The 24,407-nt window shown below is 46.4% G+C and overlaps 1 protein-coding gene across 1 annotated transcript; it reads right to left on the minus strand.

The window, feature by feature from the left end:
- Nucleotides 1–15,181: 15,181 nt before the first annotated feature.
- On the minus strand, nucleotides 15,182–15,838 carry LOC138353709 (zinc finger protein 383-like). Its single transcript, XM_069307092.1, has one exon. It carries the CDS (start codon nucleotides 15,836–15,838, stop codon nucleotides 15,182–15,184), a length of 657 nt encoding a protein of 218 aa, XP_069163193.1.
- Nucleotides 15,839–24,407: the final 8,569 nt, after the last annotated feature.

The following is a 24,407-nucleotide window of genomic DNA, read 5'->3' on the forward strand; positions in this document are numbered from 1 at the left end:
TACTCGTGTTTACCATCTTTCGTCCCTAGGATATTTCTCATATTTTCGGCAGATCATCATATTGGTACCCTGGTACTGTGGTCTGTTCCCGGGTCAAGTGCACCTAATTTTCTGCAATCCGACGGTAGGAGGATAAAGAGGGCCTTAGTTCCTCTCGCACGAACTTTAGTTGCTGAATTGGGACCTCAGCAGCAGTTCTCGTCACCAGTTGACACCTCGCACCCCTACACGTCGGTCAGAGATGATGATATTTACATTGGTAGGGAATTAGCCATCTTTTTCAGAGCACAAAAGTTCGCTTATTCTATAAGTATCATATTTAATTTCAGTGGGAAAAACTTGCTTATGTCCTATAGAGACTCGGCAAGGTATGCCTACATTCTTGGACTACCTAATTCACTTTTGAGGCAATTAACTGTTCCATTTGTTTTAGAAACTCAGTTTCGCTTATTCAGTAGGATTTTCTTTCCCTTATCCTCTTACATTGAGTACCGGGTACAAGATTTCCTGCGACCTTGATTTATTAATCATTTATCATCTTGAAATTAACATTAATTGTTAACGATTCCACAGGATAGGTACCAGTTGCCACGTTGTCCTGTTTCTGACATTCACCATATCACAACAGTATATTCGTTGTGCATTTATTTGCTAATTTCACCATGTTTCGTCTCCAAGCTTTCCGTGCAGATCCAGCAGGTGAAATAGGGACCTTAAGTCGTGCCAAGAGGACTGAATTACAAACTCTTGCACATGAGTATCAACTAGAAGTTCCCTACCAAGCCAACAAAAATGAACTACATAACCTGTTACTGGATCATCTCTTAGAGAAAGGTAAGATAGACTCTGAAACTCACGAAACTTACTTTATTGCAGATAAACCTAATTTGGCAACTCTGAAACTCAAACTAGAGCTGGCCAAGATCGAAAGAGAACAGCAAAGGGTAGCAGCTGCCATACAAAAAGAAGCTCTACAAATAAAAGAACGAGAAGCTGCCTTGAAGAAAGAAGAACAAGAACGTGAGATTCCAATACTCCGTGAGCGGGAACGAGTACAGCTTGAAACAAAACAACGCCAATTGGAGATGCAACGCGAGCATGACAAACAACAAGCAACTCTGGCTATGGAATGTCGTCAACAAGAATTCGCGTTGGAAACTACACACCTCGCTCAACGCCAGCAAGATACCGCCAGTCTTCCTGCCAGTTTCAATATCTCGCATGCAAGTAAGTAAATGCCACCATTCGTGGAGACAGAAGTTGATGTATTTTTCACCACCTTTGAGACCCTTGCTAATCAACTAAGTTGGCCTGCCGACCAATGGGCAACCCTTCTCAGAGTACATCTCACAGGTAGAGCTGCAGTTACACTCAGTACTTTGGCGACTGAGAATGACTACCAGACTCTGAAACAAGCAGTGTTGGACGCCTACCTTCTCTCCACCGAAAGTTATCGAAGGAAATTCCGTGACCACCTGAAGGCAAGTACCACTACCTTTCTCGAATTTGCTAATACCAAAAGGAGATATTTTATGAAATGGCAGGAAGCAGCACATGTCTCTACTTTTGCAGAACTCGTCAACCTCATGCTAGTTGAAGAATTCTTGAGGCGTGTGCTGCCTCCTATCCGTTTATATTTAGCAGATAAAGAAGAGACCGACTACCTAAAGTGTGCTAAGTCGGTTGACACTTACAGCCTCATCCACCGGCTGACACCAGAACCATCTTCCAGTAATAAGTCTTGGTACAGTTGCGAGAAAGTGAGTGCCGATCAAGCTGGCTTGCAATTGTACTGTAAGTATTGTAGACTCTATGGACATACCATATATAAATGTGGCAAGTCTCAATACAAAGGAAATACTGAATCCACTAAACCCAAACAAACTCCTCCTAAGTCCGGTAAGCCTGTGATTAATGTTGGTGTTCATGTTAATGATCTTTCTCTCTTCAGTAAACACCTGTATACTGGAACTGTCTCTACCAACGGCTCAAATCCGGAGGGACGTTTCAAACTGAAGATCTTGAGGGACACGGCGGCTCTTCAATCAATTATTTTGAAATCAGCTGTGCCCAATATCGCCTACACCAGAGAAACCGTCTTCATCACTGACCTCACTGCTACCACTCCTTATCCTCTCGCCAGAGTCCACCTGGATTGTCCCTTCGTGACCGGAGAAGTCCAAGTCGCCATCAGGGAAAAGCCTTTTCCCATGCCTGGAGTGCAACTTCTCCTGGGCAACGACTTGGCAGAAGATCTGCAACCAACCAACTTGATCGTCATGGACAAACCCCAGGTGTGTACCTCTGTAATGGATAATCCCATCTTTGAGTATGTTCCAGCAAAGGTTCAAGAGAGTGATGAAGTTTCTCCTCCGGTTTTAGTGACCACCCGAGCATAAGCTGCACGACCACAGCCAGCTGACTCTACTGCTACCGCTGTCCCTCAAGACCCTCAGAAACTACCCCCGAATCTGACCAAGTTGGAGTTCCGTAAGTTACAGAGAGAAGATCTTACCTTGACACCATTATTTTTCCAGGCTGAGACTCAACCTGACAGTATTCCTGGGTTCTTCCTAGAGAACGAGTTGCTCTACCGCAGATATAGACCCAGTAAACTGAAGGAGGAGGACGATTTTAATTGGGCCAACGTCGAACAACTAGTGATTACTGCCAGCCTGCGGCCCACGGAGCACTCTCACACTACGGATTTAACAAGACCTACCATGGAATCCGTCAAGACTACTACTGGCCAGGTATGGTAAATAGCGTCAAACAGTACGTCAAACAGTGTCATACATGTCAGATGGCAGGTAAACCGAACATCTCTATCCCCAGAGCACCACTGACTCCCATACAGGTGCCTGCGGAACCTTTCCACAGACTTATTATAGACTGTGTTGGTCCTTTACCTCGGACCAGTTCAGGTAACGCCTATATCCTAACCATCCTGTGTCCTACCACCAGATTCCCCATAGCAGTTCCAGTAAAGAACATTACGGCTGCTACGGTTGTGAAACACTTATTGAAGATCTTCACCCAGTATGGATTTCCAAGGGAGGTTCAGAGTGACTGTGGCACCAACTTCACCAGCGATTTCTTCAAGAGGACACTGGAAGAGTTCAACATCAAACAGGTATTGTCCAGCCCCTATCATCCTGCTTCACAAGGTTCTCTTGAGCGTAGTCATCAGATTATTAAAGCACTCCTGAAGAAGTTTTGTAATGAAACCTCTAGGGATTGGGATAAGCAAATTGATCTAATTATGTGTATCTATAGAAGTCTTCCCAATGAGTCTCTAGGAGTATCTCCTTATGAGATGCTCTACGGACGTAAGTGCCGTACTCCTCTCAAAGCTTTCAAAGACTCTCTACGTGATGCCACCTTCAGTGAGCATCAGAATGTGCCCCAGTTTCTTCAAAACCTACAACACATTCTAGAGAGGGTACACAGTTTTGCCAAAGATAATCTATTGAAAGCACAGGAGAGGATGAAGACTCATTATGACCAGACCAGCAAAGTAAGGAAATTTAAACCGGGACACTTCGTGCTTGCCTATTTCCCTATCCCAGGTTCTCCTTTGCAAAACAGGTTTTCAGGACCCTACCGCATCAAGGAGTGCAGAAACAACCACAACTACGTTCTAGAGACTCCAGATAGGCGGCGGAAGACCCAGTTGTGCCACGTCAACCTCCTGAAGCTATATAACGGTACTCCTCCCACTGTAATGATAACATATTCTTCCTTTAAAGAGCCATACATCCACAGTGAGACCTTCCCTGCTTCTCCTCCCGAAAGCACTGACACGGAGTCAGCGCTTTCCAATTCGGAAATCCTAACTGATCTTCACAATTATTTTCAGGACAATCATAGTGCACCTCTCAACAAGATCTTCAAAGAACATCAGGAGTTGTTCCGAGATGACCCCCAAGAGTGTAATGTTACCCAGCACGACATCCAACTGCTCCCTGACACCCGGTCGATTCGTCAACCCTTCTACCGAATCAGCCCTAGCAAGAAGGAAGTCATGCGTGCTGAGGTGCAGTACCTCTTGGATCATGGACTGGCTACACCTTGTGAGTCCCCCTGGGCCTCACCCTGTATCTTGGTGCCAAAACCCCAAGGTAAGGTGAGACTTTGTACAGACTACTGTAAGTTAAATAATGTGACTGTCAAGGATGCATACCCCTTGCCACGGATAGATGACATCCTTGACGCCATTGGTAATGCCCAGTACTTGTCCCAAGTGGACTTGCTCAAGGGGTATTATCAAGTGTGTCTAACAGAGCGAGCCAAAGAAACGTCTGCCTTTATCACTCCCTTTGGACTTTTCAGGTATGAACGCCTTCCTTCGGACTATGTAATGCCCCGGCCACCTTTCAGAGAGCTGCCAACCACGTCATCCAGGACTTGGATAACACCTACGCCTATTTGGATGATATCGTCATAGCATCTAACACCTGGAGCGAACATCTGCTCCAGCTGCAACGACTGTTCGCCAAGCTCCTGACAGCCGGCCTCACCATCAACCTGGGCAAGTCCACCTTCGCCAAAGGTAAAGTGCGTTATCTGGGTCATGTAATAGGGAGTGGCAGCCTAGCTCCGAAAACACACACACTCAAGTCATCCAGCATTATCCACAGCCTACCACCAGGAAGCAGCTCCTGCGCTTCCTTGGTCTTGCCTCCTACTACCGTAGGTTTGTGAAGAATTTTAGTACGGTAGCAACACCATTAATTACTTTAACCAGTCCCAAGCAACGGTATAATTGGACCATGCAGCAAACCGTTGCTTTCAAACAACTCAAATTCCTCCTCTGTTCTAATCCTATTCTCGCCTCGCCAGATATCACCAAGCCTTTCGTCCTTCATGTCGACGCCAGTGGTACCGGCATCGGGGGTGTCCTGATGCAGCAACGAGGCGAGGAGGTTCTACCTGTCAGCTACTACAGATACAAGTTGAAACCCCACCAGAGGAACTACAGCACTATCGAGAAGGAGCTACTCTCCATCGTCCTGAATCTCCAGCACTTTGCTCCATACCTACAAGGTGCCAGGTCTACCACCATCTTCTCAGACCACAATCCTCTCCGCTTCTTACATAAAGCCCAATTCAATAACCAACGTCTTCTACGATGGGCTTTATATCTGAAAGATTTCAACCTGGAGATCCGCTATATCAAGGGTTCTGACTACATCATAGCCGACGCCTTCTCCAGAGTCTATGAAGTAGAAGCAACTCCAACTATCACTCTACCACATGAAGACGTACTTCTTCCAGAACCGCAGGCTTCGGGGGAGAGTTGTGACGATAATCTCTTTCAAGAGAGATTGAGCCTGCTCTTCCCTACATATTTACGTCTTTCAAGTACAAGATACTATATTGAAGATACGTCACCAGTATCGCCAAACGTTTTGCCCAGGAAGCAAAGCGTACCATGCACAACCCGACACACCGGCTACCGCCCGCCGTCAACCAGCAAACTGCTCATTCTCCGCCTGCCTGTTGCTGATTGGCTGGTGTCTCGCCGCACCTGCACTCACGCCACTACATGAGTCGATGTCTGGGCCAGCAGCACGCCGTCTCCTCAGAATATCCCTGTGCTCCTTGGAGTTGACATCTCTCTATAGTAGACTAAAGCTCTGGCTGTCGTGTACTAAGGGAGGTGGCAGCTTGAAGCCAGTATTCTCAGCACCTCACTGATTTATTTTACTTGCACTTACTTGTCTTAGAGTAACCTTTTCACTGCCAGTAATTATTCATGTTTTGTTTGTTGACTTGTTTTGAATTTTACGAGATTGTCTTTATTCATATCTTGTTTTCTAGAGTAATTAAAATTTCATTGTTTATACTTTGTGTTTTGTGTGTCTTCCCATTACCTTACCACAGACAAAAGGACAAACTTCTCTTTTTTTTGTTATGTGACGAGGCCCTGCCCCCAGCTTTTGAAACAGCCGAACACCAACGCTTTACCTTCACACCTCAAAAGATAAATAAACAATGTTATATGAAGCTCATTTATGTAATAATTAGGAGAACAATTTTAGTTACATTGAGTGAACATTGACCTTGTATGAAGAGACAACTATTAAGTAAGGTCTGTAACACTTCAAATTACAGTGAATGGATGATGACCTTGTATGTTGACACAATTTTCAAATAAGTTCTATAACCCTGTACATCAGGTGAATGATGGTTGAGAGGTGGGTCCACAGAGGTCCCACCAACATTGGTGGGGCCAAAGTTCAACACCTGCCTGCACAACTAGGCGAGTACTTACAGTTTCAGTGAATGAACAGAGATTTTGTATGTAGAGACAATTCTCAAGTAAATTCTATAATGCTCCTTGTTACAGTGAGTGGATGTTGACATTGTATATTAAGAGAATTGTCAAGTAAGTTCTATATAACTTATATAGGATTCGTAGTCCTGAGGTTCCAGGTTCGATCCCCCGGTGGAGGCAGAGACAAATGGGAAAAATGTTTCTTCCACCCTGATGTCCCTGTTACCTAGCAGTAAATAGGTACCTGGGAATTTGACAGCTGCTACAGGCTGCTTCCTTGGGGTGGAGGCCTGGTCGAGGACTGGGTCGCGGGGACACTAAAGCCCCGAAATCATCTCAAGATAATCTCAAGATAACCAATTATTACACCACATTCTATCTATAAATAATATAAACTAATGATAAAACCAAAATAAACACAATTACACATAATTCACATCCATCAGCAGATGAAATTAATTGACCAATCAAAACAACATAGGCTACTTACCTGATAATAATTACACAATACTTATACTCAAGAGCAGTCATTCTTTTGAATAAAAAAAGTCAGATTCAAGCATATACACCTAGTACTAGCAGTAATTAAACCTAGACTAAATTACCTTGAATGAAATACTCCACATGACGTATAATAAAAATTCTGGAGTCACAACAATATAATTGCAAAATATTGGTTTAAAAAATACAAGATTCAAGTTAATATAATTGCCCTGATTCAGAATAGTATAAATATCAGTCAGGTTAATATAGCCAAACTGCTGAAGTTAGACAACAATAATACAATACATACTTTTGACTCTGATATATATAAATACAAAATTAATGCTAACATAACTACTGGATATAGGAAAGACAAATATAAATGTGTCTGACTTGTGAAAATATAAATGCCATACTTGGACCAATATACTGTATTTAGGCTAGACTTATAAGATTTTCTAATGCTAGCTTATATAAATGTCAAAGTCTAGCTAAAATAAATTAAAATCTGACTAATGAATTTTGAAGTGATTTATATTAGTCACAAAGCAAGATAACATACACAAAAAACCAGCGTTGAATGTAATGAAACGCCATTTTCTGGGTGAGTCCCGGAGGCTCCCCGGAGCTATCCCAGGCTGATATGCTAATGTCAGACTTTGGCATCAGTCATGTGTATGGAGTTCTTAGGCCTACCGGGGACCACAGCCAGAACCGGGCCCCCTCAGAGAGGCAAGGGGAGCAATGGCCTATAGAAGCCCCCGTGTGGTTGGAAGCATTCTATGTCTGCCATCGACCGGAACAGGCACCCAGAAAGGTAAGCGCCTCAAAACAAACCCCTATTCTGGTTAAAATTGCTACCCAAAACCGAACTAGTGGATAGAACTCCCCAACAGAAAACAAGCAAACTAGTGTGACGTCTCACACCGCCACGCCGCTGTCTGCGCAGCTCCCCCCTCCCCGGGAGGGGTAAGGGGGAGCCCCAGACCCCCCACGCCGGCTACCCACACCTCAGTTCTTGAGGCTGGATGTCAAAAACGCGAAAAAACGCCGACCGGAGGGAGGGAGGGATTCCGGGGAGCCTCCGGGACTCACCCAGAAAATGGCGTTTCATTACATTCAACGCTGGTTTTCTGGGGGGGAGCCCCGTCGGCTCCCCTGAGCTAACTACCCACAGACAGAAAAAAGAGGGACTTACCCGGGAGGCGGTCGTCGCTCACTCCTCAACTCGAAGCCGAGACAACTGGCTGCAACCGCCGACCCAAAGCAACACAGGCCCGACGAGGCCCAGGGACATTCACAAGGTAACAAGCAGCCAGGACCCTGTTCGACCGCCAAAATCCCCGCGCCCGAATATCAGACCAAGACATATTCCCAAAGACGGCAGCAAGAGCCGCGAACTTACGAACGTCATGGGCACGGGGATAGACCGCAGGCTGGCTGGACTTAATAACCCTGCAGACGACCTGGGAGACTCGAACCCGCGAACAGGGAAGAAGGGAAACCGGATCAACCCACAGCACGTCCCCGGACACAGAAGCTGTGGCGCGCAAATAACGGCGAAGCGCCGCAACCGGACACAAAACATGATGCACCCCCGGCCTGACCAACCAAGCATCAACCACCCATGGACCCCTTCGGAACGCAGCAGTCTCATTCTTCGCCAGAAAAGAAGGAGACGGCTGCAAATGAACAAAACAATCACCACGACCAAATGAGCAGAAACCCCTGTGCTGGAGGAGAGCATGAAGCTCCCCTACCCGACCCCCAGAGGCCAAAGCCAACAAGAAAAGTGCCTTGGAAAAACAATCCTGGACCGAAGGGGCCACAACGAAACGAGGAGACAAAAGGAAAGCGAGCACTCTGTCTATAGACCAGGACGGCTCAGGCGACGCATGAGCAGGCCGGAGGTGAAACAATGCACGATACAGCTTGTGAAACGGCGCAGACTTAACATCGATACCGAAAGCAAGCTGAAGCGGCTCCGCCAGCGCCGCACGATAAGGAACTAACACGACGAAGACGCAAAAAGAAACGGAAGGACCGCCAGGAAACTTCATACTGCCGCCGAGAAGAAGCCCTCAGGTGGGACACCAACAAGGAGGCCACCTGATCACCATAGAGATGATGATAGACTCGAGTCAAAAAAACCATACGCGAAGACTCGAGGAGAAGATCGAACCAGCCACGTGACGTACCGGCCCGATCTGCTGAAAGAGGCGGAGCCGCGGGAAAACCCTTGGGTTCGGACACCGAGCAACCAGCGCCTGAAACCAAGGCTGGGCCGGCCACCAAGGGGCCAGAAGGACAACTCTCCCCTGGTAAGTCTCTAAGCGAGTCAGGACTTGGAGCAACAGCCGAACTGGGGGAAAGAGGTACAGGAACCCCCACCTCGACCAGTCTAGCCGAAAGGCATCGACCCCGACGGCCTCGCGATCGGGGAAGGGCGCCGCATAAACGGGAAGACGCCGTGACCACGCCGACGCGAAGAGGTCCACCTCGGGGCGCCCGAACATCTGGCAAAGTCAACGGAAGGACTCGTCGTCGACCGTCCACTCCGTGGAGAGGGGAACGAAGCGAGACAGGGTGTCGACCAAGACGTTGGACACGCCTTGTACGTGAACTGCCAGGAGAGCCAAACCCCGAGAACTCAGCAGACGAGTCACCCGAAGCAGCCAACCCCAAAGAGACAAGGGCCGCATCGAACCCCCGCGGTACAGGCAATGAACCACCGGAGAGCAGTCCGAATGGAGCCGAATCGTCGATCCGCGGGCCACCCGAATCCTCCCCAGAGCAAACCACACTGCCGCGAACTCCCGCACCATGCTGTGAGCTCGACAGAAGGACGGATCCCAACGCCCCTAGCCGGCCTGGTTAGCACTGGTCACAAAACCCCAGCCGAGAGATGATGCATCCGTGTACACATCGAGCGAGGGCTCGGGTAGACGCCAAGGCACTGAACCCCGAAAAACCCGAAGAGGAAGCCGGTGACGCAGCAACCGCCGCAAGGCCCCTGGGGGTCGAACTCTGCGATTGCGAGAGAGGCGGAAGGGGGAACCCCGAAGGAACCAGAACAGCCTTCGAAGCCAAACCCGACCCGGCGGGTAGACCACCATCGCGAAGTTCAGGCTCCCGCACAGCCTTTTGAGCAACTGCCGGGTGACTCGAGGGCCCTCCAGAAACAGACGAAGGCGGGATCGCAGCCGCAGGAGAGACTCCGGAGGGAGAGACAAGGAGGCGGTTCGAGAGTCCAAAACGAGACCCAGCCAAGTCCGAACCTGAGAGGGAACCAGATGGGACTTCCTCCAGTTCACCAAGAACCCGAACTCGGCGAGCTGGGAAAGAACCAAATCCCTGGCTAGCAAGCAAGCTGACTGGCTGGGAGCCCAAACCAGCCAGTCGTCGAGGTAGGCCAACACCCGAACACCTAGGAGACGCAAACGAGCCACCACAACCCGTGTAAGGCGCGTGAACACGCGAGGTGCCAGGTTCAACCCGAACGGGAGACAACGAAAGCGGTAACTCAGACGCCCCACAACAAAATCAAGCCAGTCCCTGAACCGTGGATGAATCGGGACATGCCAATAAGCATCCTGGAGGTCCAGGGACACCATCCAAGCTCCCGGCTCCAAGAGGAGCCAAACCTGAGACAGCATAGTCATCCGAAAGGAGGGGCAATGAACCCAGGGGTTCAGACGGGACAAGTCCAGAATGAACCGCAGGTCCGCGCAGTCCCGTTTCGGAACCGGAAACAGACGGGAAACCCATCTGAGGGACGACGTCGTTTCGACGACGCCCAAGTGTACCCACTCCAAGACGACTCGACAGAGCGCAGGGGAAGAAACCTGCCCTGCCAGCCCTGACCCCCCAAAGGGGGGAGGGGCCACCCAACACCACCGCAGGCCGCGAGACACGACCCGAAAGGCCCACGAATCGTGGGACCAGGCGCGGGCGAACAGTGCAAGCCGCCCCCCATCGCCCCGTCAAGTGGGTAAACCGCAAAAGGGCCAGCGATCCTTACGAGACCCAGAACCCCGCACAGCGCGAACACCGCGCCGACCAGACGAGGGAGGGTCTGCAGGAGGAGCCAACCCCGAACCTGACACCAGAGGCCTACCACGACGAGAGAAACCCCGAGCCCTGGCACGACCTTTCCGGGAAGACCCACCCCGGGACCCCCGGAAAACCAACAAGTCCGACATCGGACGACAAGCCGCCGACGCAGCCTGAATAAACTGCGCCACGGCCGACTCCTCAAACAGAAGAGGACAAAAAGGTGAAGAACGCCTAAGAGCCAGAGCTCAAGCAGATTCCACGGAGGAGCCCAGCACCGCCTGCCGACACGCGAGACGGGAAGCATAAAACAGGGAAACTGCATCCCGCAAAATCGGTGTGAACAGCTTCAACAAGGCAGCCGACGAACGCGAAGCCGAGGACAAGGTGCCGAACCCCGGGACGGACCCAAGCGTCCTCACATCCTCCACGAGCCAATCCAAAGACAGCTCCAGGAGGGAAAAGAACCGCAAGGCCGAAGCCAAAAGGCCCTGGGCGCGCAAGTCCTCCGCAACGAGCACCGCCGAAAGGGAGGGAACCTGCACATGGAGCTGAATAACGCCTACATCACGGGGAAGGGCAGGGGCAAACAAGCACTCATTCAGGTACTCAAGCTCGCCCCCCAGGAAAACCTGAAGCACCGTGGAAGCTTCCCGCCACTCCAGCGTGGGGGAACAACAGAAAGAATGCCAGAAATCCAGACTAAACAAGGGGCAGTCTGCTAGCCAGGACGACTCCGGAACCTCGTAAAGGAGCCAGAAAGGGAACGAAGTCCCAAACCTGAATGTGGACGGATCCATTTCCGAGGCATAATCCGGGTCACGCAGGAGGTAAGCTGCAAAGGCCGCTCGCACCACACCAGGTTGGATGCGATAAGCCGAAAACCTCCGGAAGGACGGAACCGACGTACCCGGGGGAACACGGAACCGAACCCGGGGAGGGGCCGACACCAAATCCAACTCATACGCAGAGGGGGGAAAAGAAAACCCCACTCCTTGTAACAATAAGCCCCGCTCAGAGGGAAGAAAAACCCAGGTGGGGTCCAGCGGGGCCCAAGGCCCCCAAGTCAGCCCCTCCCCAGCCTCGAGGTCCTTCACCACAGGACCCGAGGCCGAGTCCTCTCCCCAAGCCCCGACCCCACAAGACAAGGATGGAGCAGCCGGAAAAGCTGGAGGAAGGGGGGCCCACTGGTCAGACCCTGAAGCTTCGGCCGGGAGACAAGACTCGAATGCATCTGCCGCCCCCCCGGAAGGGGCACCCCCCGAAGCTGCCCGAGTCTCGAGATCAAGTAACCCCTGCTCCGACCCCGAAACCCTCAGATGCTTCGGGGCCGAAAGCAGGGGGGGGGGGACCAGAACGAACAGAAGGGGAAAGACGAGGAGGTGCGGACTGAACCAGGATCGAAGCGACCCCCACCCTCAAGTCCGGGTCTCGACAAGCATAGCGGGGCAGTTCGGGGCATCCGGGGGAGCAACCAACCGAGCACGTTGCAACGGACGAAACCTAGACCAACGCACGCGCCGCCTGTACCCGAATAGAATCATCAGAGGATTGGGTAAATTGAGTCACAAGCAAGCAGCAACACTCACAGGACTCAGGGTCGAAAGTATCACCGACCCAACAGGCAGCATGGCAGAGGCAAAAACAATGAGGGTCACCCTGAGACAAGGGGACCGAGCAGCCCTCAAACTCGCACACAGCGAGTGGCGACTCTGGGGTCACATCCATCGGACCCACGCGCCCCCTAGGGGATTCCCAGGGTCCTGAGCGTTTACTTTAAGAGGACTCGCGCTCAGGTAGTCCCAGGCAGGGTGCTGCAAACCGGCGCCCAAAACTACCAAGCAAACTTCTAAAGCTGAACCCCAGGGACGTGTACACTCACGGGGACCTAGCAGGGGGCGCCACCGAGGAGAACAGTGGAAGGGCAAAAACAAACTGAATAAAATGACAGAACCCCCCACCAGGCAAAAACAAAACCCCGCAAAAGGACAGCGAACCCCAAGGAACAGAGCCGGCCGCGATGTCGGGAAATACAAGCTGAGCAGCACCCTGCGCCCCTACCAGTGCAAATTGTCTCTTACCTGCCGGTAACAAGGGAGAACAGAACACCCAAGAGCCCAACAGGCGGCCGAAAAACCGAAAGGTAAAACGGACCAGCAGAGGTAGACCCCGAGGAGCCTGTGGAAGGTGGCCCCAAGCCCCAAGGGCAGTACTTACAGGGCACCTAGGGAAGGCAGCCCTAGGCGCATGCAGCCCAAGTACTGAAGATAACTCCTGGCTCTCGCACCCACAAAACCAACACCACACACAAAGCACAGTGCAGTACCGACACCAGAGCCAGAGCACACGACCATCGCCTATAACATCAGCCTCAAGAACTGAGGTGTGGGTAGCCGGCGTGGGGGGTCTGGGGCTCCCCCTTCCCCCTCCCGGGGAGGGGGGAGCTGCGCAGACAGTGGCGCAGCGGTGTGAGACGTCACACTAGTTTGACTGTTTTCGGTTGGGGAGCTCTATCCACTAGTTCGGTTTTTGGTAGCAATTTTAACCAGAATAGGGGTTTGTTTTGAGGCGCTTACCTTTCTGGGTGTCTGTTCCGGTCGATGGCAGACATAGAATGCTTCCAACCACACGGGAGCTTCTATAGGCCATTGCTCCCCTTGCCTCTCTGAGGGGGCCCGGTTCTGGCCGTGGTCCCCGGTAGGCCTAAGAACTCCATACACATGACTGATGCCAAAGTCTGACATTAGCATATAAGCCTGGGATAGCTCCGGGGAGCCGACGGGACTCCCCCCAGAAAATTACTTTTTGTAAATTTCCAGAGCATTAAAATAAAAAAAATAGACCTATACAAAAATGGAAATCTGTTTGAGCCTAAATTAAAGGATGGAAATTATTTTCATATTTTTCTTGTGAATAAAATGGTCTCATTTTTTAGTACATTTCAAACTGTTTTCTACTTGCTTCCCTAATGTTTGCAAAAAAGATCAATACAAATAAATAGCCGAAACCCAAAATGCCTTACAATAATAATAATTTTTTATAAGAAGGTACAATAGATTTGTGTGATTGCATAATATTTGTATTTTTACAATCTTTCAAATCCACTAACATGCACCGCATTTGGGTATTAGTGGCTTTATAAGTATGTGTAACTCTTGCCCCTAAAATTGTACATTCCTCTTAAGTTCTTTGTACACACACATTCTTTTTTTTTTTTTGAGATATATACAAGAGTTGTGACATTCTTGTACAGCCACTAGTACACGTAGCATTTCGGGCAGGTCCCTGGAATACAATCCCCTGCCGCGAAGAATCGTTTTTTCATCCAAGTACACATTTTACTGTTGCGTTAAACAGAGGCTACAGGAATTGCGAATTCGGAGACTGAAATTCTTTTGAATAAAAAATATTATTATTATTATTATAATTATGTCGGAGAAATATAATATTTTAAAATATTTCTTAAGAGGTCCAAAATAGGAATCACATTATTATTCACATAAATATGCAAAAAAGACATTCAAAACTTTGTTTATTCATACTTTGGTTAAAATACCAAAATATTTGTTTACATATGAATAATTTAATGTTTTTCTGATAGCTTCCCTTATGCTTGCTTTGTCTATGAGGAGCATCTAACTACTGCACTGAGTTTCCCCTCATGCTTGCTTGCACTATGAGGAGAATCTGGTTTCATTACTGGCAGCTTCCATGGTGCATGGTCAATGAAGAGCATCAAAATTCAGTAAAAGAACAAAATATTAAAAACTCAATACCTTATGTTGCAGACTTTTACTTTTTTTTTTTTTTTTTGAGATATATACAAGAGTTGTTACATTCTTGTACAGCCACTAGTACGCGTAGCGTTTCGGGCAGGTCCCTGGAATACGATCCCCTGCCGCGAAGAATCGTTTTTTCATCCAAGTACACATTTTACTGTTGCGTTAAACAGAGGCTACAGTTAAGGAATTGCGCCCAGTAAATCCTCCCCGGCCAGGATACGAACCCATGACATAGCGCTCGCAGAACGCCAGGCGAGTGTCTTACCACTACACCACGGAGACAGCATATCAGTACAGCATATCAGTATCAGCATATCAGACAGCATATCCAATGCAAAGGATATTTGTCAAAGAAAACAAAACAAAATACCTTGGTAGGATGTCATTCTGACAAGGTGATAGTTCAATATTTTCAAGATCAAATGCACTGTTTCCAAAATGTATTTACCTGAGGTCCCACTAACACTTTAGTGGCCTCGATGAAGACAGGAAGCTGGTGGCTTGTCATAGATCACCCCCCTCCCTCATTTGTACAGATGAGTAATTGGACTAAATGTAAAATAATGAAGTGCTATGTGCCTTTTTATATTTTGACATTCTCTGACTCATCTTCTACAGTTAAAATGTTCAGCTTGTTACTTGAATGTACCTTACTGTGCCTCTTCATTTGGTGAAGACGATTGAATCTCTTCCCACACTCAGGGCACTCGTGAGGCTCTTCATTCGTATGCACTAACATGTGCTGTATTATAGTTCTACGTTGTCTAAATCTTTTGCCACACTCAGCACACTCTAAAGGTCTTTCACCTGAATGCACAATCCTGTGCCTCTCCATATGGCCAAGACGACTGAATCTCTTCCCACACTCTGGACACTCGTAAGGTTTATCACCTGAATGCACTATTCTATGCTTATTCATATTTCCAAGATGACTGAATCTTTTCCCACACTCTGGACACTCGTGAGATTTATCTCCACTATGTACCATCCTGTGCTTCTTCATATCTCCAAGATGACTGAATCTCTTCCCACACTCTGGACACTGGTGAGGTTGATCACCAGTATGTCCCATTTTGTGCATCTTCATATCTCTAAGCTGTCTGAATCTCTTCCCACATTCTGGACACTCATGAGGTTTTTCACCGGAATGCACCATCCTGTGAGTTTTCATATTTCCATAATGATTAAATTTTTTCCCACATTCTGGACACTCATACGGTTTATCACCCGAATGCACCATCCTATGAGTCTTCATATTGTTAAAACGAGTGAATCCCTTCCCACACTCTGGACAGTGGTGAATTTTCATCTATATGACGGGGTGCAGTTTGTCTATGTTTCCTCAGGAGACACACAGCACCGCTCCTGTGTCAGGTAAGTCCACTACGGGCTCACCATAGCCTGTGTTACTTGTCCCGCTCCTGTGCCAGGTAAGTCCACTACGGGCCTATCATAGCCCGTGCTACTTGGAACTTCAGAGTAGCTGAATCTATAACAATAACGTCTATGTTTCCGCCTCTGGATGACTGCACGAGTGGTGATGTTATGAGACGCGTCAATGTTGACGGTTGGATATGATTTGAGGTTTGTTTCTCAGAATTAGACTCAATGTGAGAACTTTTCCTTCTGTGATGAAGCGTGGACGCTCAACGTTTGTTGTTGTTGTTGTTGAGTTAGGGACGACGACGATCGTGGGACTCAACGTTTGTTATTGTTGATCGATAGTATGGAGGAGGACGTTTAAAGTTCCATGTCTATATTAAATTTTCTTCAATAAACTATTTTTGGGCAAACTGATATATTTGAGTATTTATTTATTTATTTATTTATTTATTGGGATTAGATTAGATTTGATTCGATTTTTTATTCAGGTAAAGGTATATACATTGAGTTACATACATAATGTTGTATTTAAAGATAGAGATAGTACATACAATACCTAAATACCTAAAGTAGGCATAGCGTTTCGGGCAAGGTGAGGGAAAAAAAAACACTTGTGAACACTTTTTTTTTTTTTTTTTTTTTTTTTAGATATATACAAGAGTTGTTACATTCTTGTACAGCCACTAGTACGCGTAGCTCCCCGGGGGGGGACTGGTCAAGTCGTATACTGCAATTTCGGATACCGGGCTAGAAACAACTTCGTTCACTGAGAAGTTTGTACATATAAACCATTCCGTTCGTATATGCGCTGGTTTGTGTTCGCTGTTGTTCTCGTCTGAATAAATACATGGCACTTGTTCATATAATTAGCGCTTCCATTATTAGAATTATTTATCCATTATTAGAATAACAAGGTGCAAACCATACCCCCTTACAGTTGAAATCTATTTATTTATATACAAGAAGGCACATTGGGTTGCGAGAGTACATAACATATATTAAGCGGAACATTGTAGCAAGATTTGAGATTAAAGGATTTAAGACTAACACGTATTAGGCTCCCCCGAAGGAGGCTATTATTTGTTATGCACCCCATACTCAACCAGTAAGTAGTGGAGCAAAACATAGATTACATGGTCATAAAGTCTTAATCAGACTAATTCAAATCAATTTCTTTCTTTATTATGCACCCCATACCCATCCCGTGGGCGGTGGTGTAAAGGATTACAGAGGCACATAATCGGTGAACCCTCTAGTTCGTTTAGTTAAGCAAATGACAATTTGTGACGCTAGTTACAAAATTATAAATATTATATATACATGTACACACTCTCATACATACATGTACATATATATATATACGCATACATATATACATACACATACGTACTTATCTAATCACCTACACAAATACACACATCAATAATCTTTGTGTCACAAGTGATCAACAAGAGGCTCACAACAGTCACTATACAAGGCACTTTACATCTATGGTGAGTCACACAGTTACTAGTCTTGCTGCACACCCACCCAACTGGGCGGCAGCTTTACAGTCATGTGCATGCATTACCTACAGTAAGCAAATTTTGGATACTTCGCTAAGATTTCGGGCAGCACATCATTATGAATGAAGTACTTACACATTTCTTGGACACTATTGATGGTGTTATCTCTAAATTCCGCGATTTTTTTCACATTCCATTATATAATGACGCAAAGTAAGCGAATAGTTCTGCTGACAGAGTTTACATTTAGTCAAATCTACATCAGCAAATGTTACAAACTCCCAGAGGTACTTGTAGCCGAGCCTAAGCCTAGCAGTGGTAACATCTAGAAGTCTGCTAACATTATTGGATGACCCATAGACGTGCGGTTCTTCCTGCATAATAGAATGATGATAGATGGAGTAACTGGTGTGAATTTCACTTTGCCTCAAGTCTCCGAAATTTAGTTGATGTTCCTGGGATATTGCTGCCCTCAGGCTGCTCAAAGGCAGTCCAAGTTTGTAATCAATTCCCTCTTTACGAGCAAAAGTCTTGGGCAGCTCATCAGTTCTCAGTGGCTATTTTTACATTATCATTTACAACTAACTTAAGTTAAATAGCAACCAGTAAACAGACTGCTGTTTTCTAATTCTAGTTCAGGCACTTCCTGGGATAAAATGCGAACATTCCTTGAGGAACTGTGAGGTGCTTATCTGTTTTTCCTCGTAACGGTCCCAAAGCTTCCACAAATGTTCCTGTTTCTCTTTATTGCCCTTGCGGCGACTGGACTTTAGCTTTTGATCAGAAACCAGTTGGTATTGCAAGGTTACCAGGGACGCCTCACGGTACAGTAAGGGGATTAAAATATATAAAGCCAAGTTGTCCCTCACTGCCCTTTGATTCAGACGCTGGTGCCATCCTTCTACGTCATTGTTGGTCCTCACCAGTCGTCTAAATGCACACCAGTTCCCCAATTCCCACACACTGTTGCACAGCCACGTATTTTTTATGTAATGAGTTAATTGTGTCGTTAAGGGTGGACTGCTAGCCGACTTTTCTAATTCAGCAAACGCCTTACAATTAAGTAGTACACACGTACCACATAAGTACGTGTGTGTTACACACGTACACACACACACACACACACCTTGTCAAGCACAAGACGAAGCTTGAAAAAGTTTAATGGTATGCCAATAGGCTAGTCCCAGGACTAAGAGGCATGAGTTACGAGGACAGGCTGCTAGAAATGCACCTCATGACACTGGAAGACAGAAGAGTAAGGGGAGACATGATCACTACCAACAAAATTCTCAGAGCAATTGATAGGGTACATAAAAATAAGCTATTTAACACGGGTGGTAGGCGAACAAGGGGACACAGGTGGAAACTTAGTACCCAAATGAGCCACTGGGATGTTAGAAAGAACTTCAAGCTGATATTAATAAAGTTTTCGACTGGGCATCAGAAAATAACATGATGTTTAACAGTGATAAATTCCAGGTACTCAGGTACGGTAAAAATGAGGACCTTAAACATAATACAGAGTACAAAACACAATCAAATGTACCCATAGTAGGAAAACAGCATGTAAAGGATTTGGGAATAATAATGTCTGACGACCTAACGTTTAAGGAGCATAACCAAGCAAATATTGCGACAGCCAGAAAAATGATAGGATGGATTACGAGAACTTTCAAATCCAGTGATCCCATCACAATGGTTGTACTCTTCAAGGCACTTGTGTTGTCCCGTCTTGAGTACTGCTCAGTACTCACTTCCCCCTTCAAAGCAGGAGAGATTGCTGAAATAGAGGGAATACAGAGAACATATACGGCACGCATAGACGCAATAAAGCACCTAAATTATTGGGATCGTCTCAAAGCCCTCCAAATGTACTCACTAGAAAGAAGACGAGAGAGATATCAAATAATATACACCTGGAAGATACTGGAGGGCCAAGTACCAAATCTACACAGTAAAATAACAACATACTGGAGTGAACGACATGGAAGAAAATGTAGAATAGAACCAATGAAGAGCAGAGGTGCCATAGGCACAATCAGAGAACACTGTATAAACATCAGAGGTCCGCGGTTGTTCAACGTCCTCCCAGCAAGCATAAGAAATATTGCCGGAACAACCGTGGACATTTTCAAGAGGAAACTAGATTTATTCCTCCAAGGAGTGCCGGACCAACCGGGCTGTGGTGGGTATGTGGGCCTGCGGGCCGCTCCAAGCAACAGCCTGGTGGACCAAACTCTCACAAGTCGAGCCTGGCCTCGGGCCGGGCTTGGGGAGTAGAAGAACTCCCAGAACCCCATCAACCAGGTATCAACCAGGTATCAACTTTTTCAGTGTCAGAGTAGTTAATAGATGGAATGCATTAGGCAGTGATGTGGTGGTGGCTGACTCCATACACAGTTTCAAATACAGATATGATAGAGCCCAGTAGGCTCAGGAATCTGTACATAAGTTGATTGCCAGTTGAGAGGTGGGACCAAAGAGCCAGAGCTCAACCCCCGCAACAACAACTAGGTGAGTATACACACAAACACACACACGCACACACACACACGTACACACACACACGTACACACACACAGACACAAACATACACACACTAATGCCTCTATTCACCTTGCAGTAAATTGGAACCTGAAAGTCAGGAAGCTGCTAAAGGCTGCATCTTGGGGATGTGTGTGTGTGTTAGATAAAAATATATGTTGTTTAGATATGATGGAGGAAAAGAGGCCGAGAGTCGGTACATTAGACAACCGACGCTTAGAAAGGCGGGGTCCAAGAGCTAACAGCTAAATCTTGGAAATAATAAATTAAAATATTTAATACACACACATACATGTTTCACATGAATTTGGCTGTGGGCACACTGAGGACTGATGGCCCCGTCGACGGGGCAGGAAGTCGGCGGTTGATCAAAGGCCTCCCATATCCTCCACATACCTGAGGATTTTTCCGGCTTAATTTTAACGGAAGTAATGTCTTGGCATTTACGGCTTCAGAGGGTGGGTGAGTCCGTGGGTTTATTACACTATGAGTGAAAACAATCGCCTGTTCTCTATTTTATATTGCCGCTTATAGAGCTAGAAGCTGTTGCCTCTTGTGTGCGTTGCACAAAGGGATTAATATCTGGATTAATATCTTTCAATATTTCCAGTATTTTTTAAGGTATCGCTTAAATACCGAAGATACTGTTATTGGACATCGCTTACTTGACAATGTCTCAACAACGCAGGCTGAAGATGTGCGTGGCTCCTGCTATTGCAATGATGCTCATTTGCTTTTCAATGATGCGCCTTAGTTGCCACCTCTCTAACTTACCGTTCTAAATACCCCTTCTCCATCTTCCGCAAACGTTCCCCCCCCCTCATACATCTACCCCCTATCCTCCTATCCCCCTGTCCATCTTTGTCCCCCTGTCCCTCACTTTGTCCCCTTGCCCACATTTTCTGTCCTCTGTCCCCGATACCTTTCCCCCTGTCCCCCTCTCTGTCCCCTTGTCCCCCCTTTCCATCTCTCTGTCCCCCTGTCCCTCTCTATCCCATTGTCCCTCTCTCTGTCCCCCTGTTCCTCCTGTTCCTCTCTCTGTCCCCCTGTCACTCTCTGTCCCCCCTGTTCCTCTATGTCCCCCTGTCACTCTCTGTCCCCCCTGTTCCTCTATGTCCCTTTGTCCATCTCTGTCCCCCTGTCCTTCTCTCTGTCCCCTGTACCTCTCTGTCCCCCTGCCCACTCTTTCTGTCCGCTGTCCTTCATCTGTCCCCCTCCCTTTCCTCCAGTCCCCCTATCCAACTCTGTCCCCTTGTCCCTGTCTCTGTTCCCCTGTCCCTATCTCTGCCCCCTGTCCCTCTCTCTGTCCCCCTGTCCGCCCTTTCTGTCCCTCAGTCCCTGTCCTTCTCTGTCTGTCCCTCCCTCTGTCCCCCTGCCCACTCTTTCTATCCCCTGTCTCTCCTCTGTCCCCTCTCTCTTGGTCTCCTGCCCCCCTCTCCTCCCTCTGTCCCCCGGTCCCCTCTCTGACCCTGTCCCTCTGTCTCTGTCCCTGTCCCCCTCTCTGTCCCTGTCCCACTGCCCCCCCTCTGTTCCCCCGTCCCTCCTCTGGCCCTGTCCTTCTGTCCCTCTGCTCCTGTCCCTGTCCCTCTGTCTCTGCCTCTCCTCGTTTCTGCCATTCTCTGTGTCAGCCTATCTCTCTGTCTCTTTCCTCGCTCTATCTCTGTCATTCTCTCACTGACTTTGCATATCCTTATCTATCCGTCTCTGTGTCTAACATTCTCTCCCTGACTCTGTCTATATCTATTTCTCTGTCTCGATCTTCATCTCTTTCTCTTTCTCTCCTCTCTCTCTCTCTCTCTCTCTCCTTACATACATAAATACATACATACATACATACATTTATTTAACACATGTGGTATACGCACAAGGGGACACAGGTGGAAGCTGAGTACCCAAATGAGCCACAGAGAGATTATAGAAAGAACTTTTCAGTGTCAGGGTAGTTAATAAATGGAATGCATTAGGCAGTAATGTGGTGGAGGCTGACTCCATACACAGGTTCAAATGTAGATATGACAGAGCCCAGTAGGCTCAGGAATCTGTACATCAGTTGATTGACGGTTGAGAGGCGGGACCAAAGAGCCAAAGTTCAACCCCCGCAACCACAACTAGGTTAGTACATACATACATACATAAGATATAAAACAGTGGAGGATTCCCAGGTAGAACAATCAACCACAATGCCCATTACCCCTTTACCCTGCTGTCCTTAGCTACACAACTATACAAGAGTCATTAACACGTGTAATGGCTGATCCCCCATCACGATAGCATGAAGACCAATTGCCTGACCCGCAGTCCGTCTTGCTCCTCAAATAATTTTCGGGTTAACGTGAAAACGTCTCTCGAGTTTATCTCTCTAATGTTGTTTTCCCATCTTTCATTTTATCAGCTTAGTGCCTTTATTATGCCCCAATTACTCATCCATTGAGCGGTAGTTAAACTGAACCCAAATTTAAAAAAAGTTCCTTTTGCTAAGCAAGCTACAGTCTTGATAAGTCAGATATATTGTTTGTTAACACATTTCTCAACAATGAACAGTCAGTTTTATCAAGCTAACATATCCTAACACAACGAGTGAGAGTATTAACTGGTCTAATTATTTTATTAGACCAGTATATATTATTAGATTATACTGGTATATATATATATATATATATATATATATATATATATATATATATATATATATGTCGTACCTAGTAGCCAGAACTCACTTTTTGGCCTACTATTCAAGGCCCGATTTGCCTAATAAGCCAAGTTTTCCTGAATTAATATATTTTTTCTAATTTTTTTCTTATGAAATGATAAAGCTACCCATTTCATTATGTATGAGGTCACTTTTTTTTATTGGAGTTAAAATTAACGTAGATATATGACCGAACCTAACCAACCCTACCTAACCTAACCTAACCTATCTTTATAGGTTAGGTTTGGTTAGGTAGCCGAAAAAGTTAGGTTAGGTTAGGTTAGGTAGGTTAGGTAGTCGAAAAACAATTAATTCATGAAAACTTGGCTTATTAGGCAAATCGGGCCTTGCATAGTAGGCTGAGAAGTGAGTTCTGGCTACTAGGTACGACATATATATATATATATATATATATATATATATATATATATATATATATATATATATATATATATATATATAGTGCCTGTTCATTACAACTATTTAACACTGGGAAGGGATCAGGATAAGGATTTGGGATGGGATGGAGAGGAATGGTGCCAAACCACATGGACGGCGGTCGGGGATTGAACGCCTAGGACTGCTACTGTGCATTTAAATTACTAACTTACCTGAGAGTCTATATCCCTACATGTCAATGTTTGTGTATACTGGTATTGTGAGGAACATACAGAAGATATGGGTAGCTGAACACCACAAAATGCTGATGGACAACTTTATTAAAGTTGCATAATGAAATGTGTAAGTACTTCATTCATAATGATGTGCTGGCCGAAATCTTAGCGAAGTATCCAAAATTTGCTTACTGTAGGTAATGCATGCACATGACTGTAAAACTGCCGCCCAGTTGGGTGGGTGTGGAGCACATGACTGTAAAGCTGCCGCCCAGTTGGGTGGGTGTGGAACACATGACTGTAAAGCTGCCGCCCAGTTGGGTGGGTGTGGAGCACATGACTGTAAAGCTGCCGCCCAGTTGGGTGGGTGTGGAGCACATGACTGTAAAGCTGCCGCCCAGTTGGGTGGGTGTGCAGCACATGACTGTAAAGCTGCCGCCCAGTTGGGTGGGTGTGCAGCAAGACTAGTAACTGTGTGACTCACTATAGATGTAAAATGCTTTTTATAGTGACTGTTGTGAGCCTCTTGTTGATCACCTGTGACACAAAGATTATTGATGTGTGTATTTGTGTAGGTGATTAAATATGTATGTGTATGTATATATGTATACGTGTATATATATATATATATATATATATATATATATATATATATATATATATATATATATATATATATGTATATATATTATTAAATATGACCGAAAAAGTAAGATTAATAATTCTAACACGAATTTTCTCAATCTTTCGTACATTACGCTTCACTGTTGGAGGTAAATCAAAAATCAATTCTCCAAAATTCATTTTTATTTCTAGTCTGACGCGACACGGGCGCGTTTCGTAAAACTTATTACATTTTCAAAGACTTTAGTTCACAAATACACAACTGAATAGAACTTACGTATCTCCGATTTTATATCTACATTTGAGTGAGGTGGAAGGGGTGATGTGGCATTAACACAAGACAGAACAAAATGTGGTATTAATAGGGTATTAATTTCATCAACACAAGACAGAACAAGAGTATTAATAGGGTATTAATTTCATCAACACAAGACAGAACACGAAGCAATG

Source organism: Procambarus clarkii, chromosome 59 (genome assembly GCF_040958095.1).
Source record: "Procambarus clarkii isolate CNS0578487 chromosome 59, FALCON_Pclarkii_2.0, whole genome shotgun sequence".
Classification (NCBI taxonomy): Eukaryota; Metazoa; Arthropoda; class Malacostraca; order Decapoda; family Cambaridae; genus Procambarus; species Procambarus clarkii.

Excerpts from the sequence above, each read along its gene's own strand:
- LOC138353709 (XM_069307092.1), bottom strand. The coding sequence starts at position 15,838 with ATGGTGCATTCGGGTGATAAACCGTATGAGTGTCCAGAATGTGGGAAA.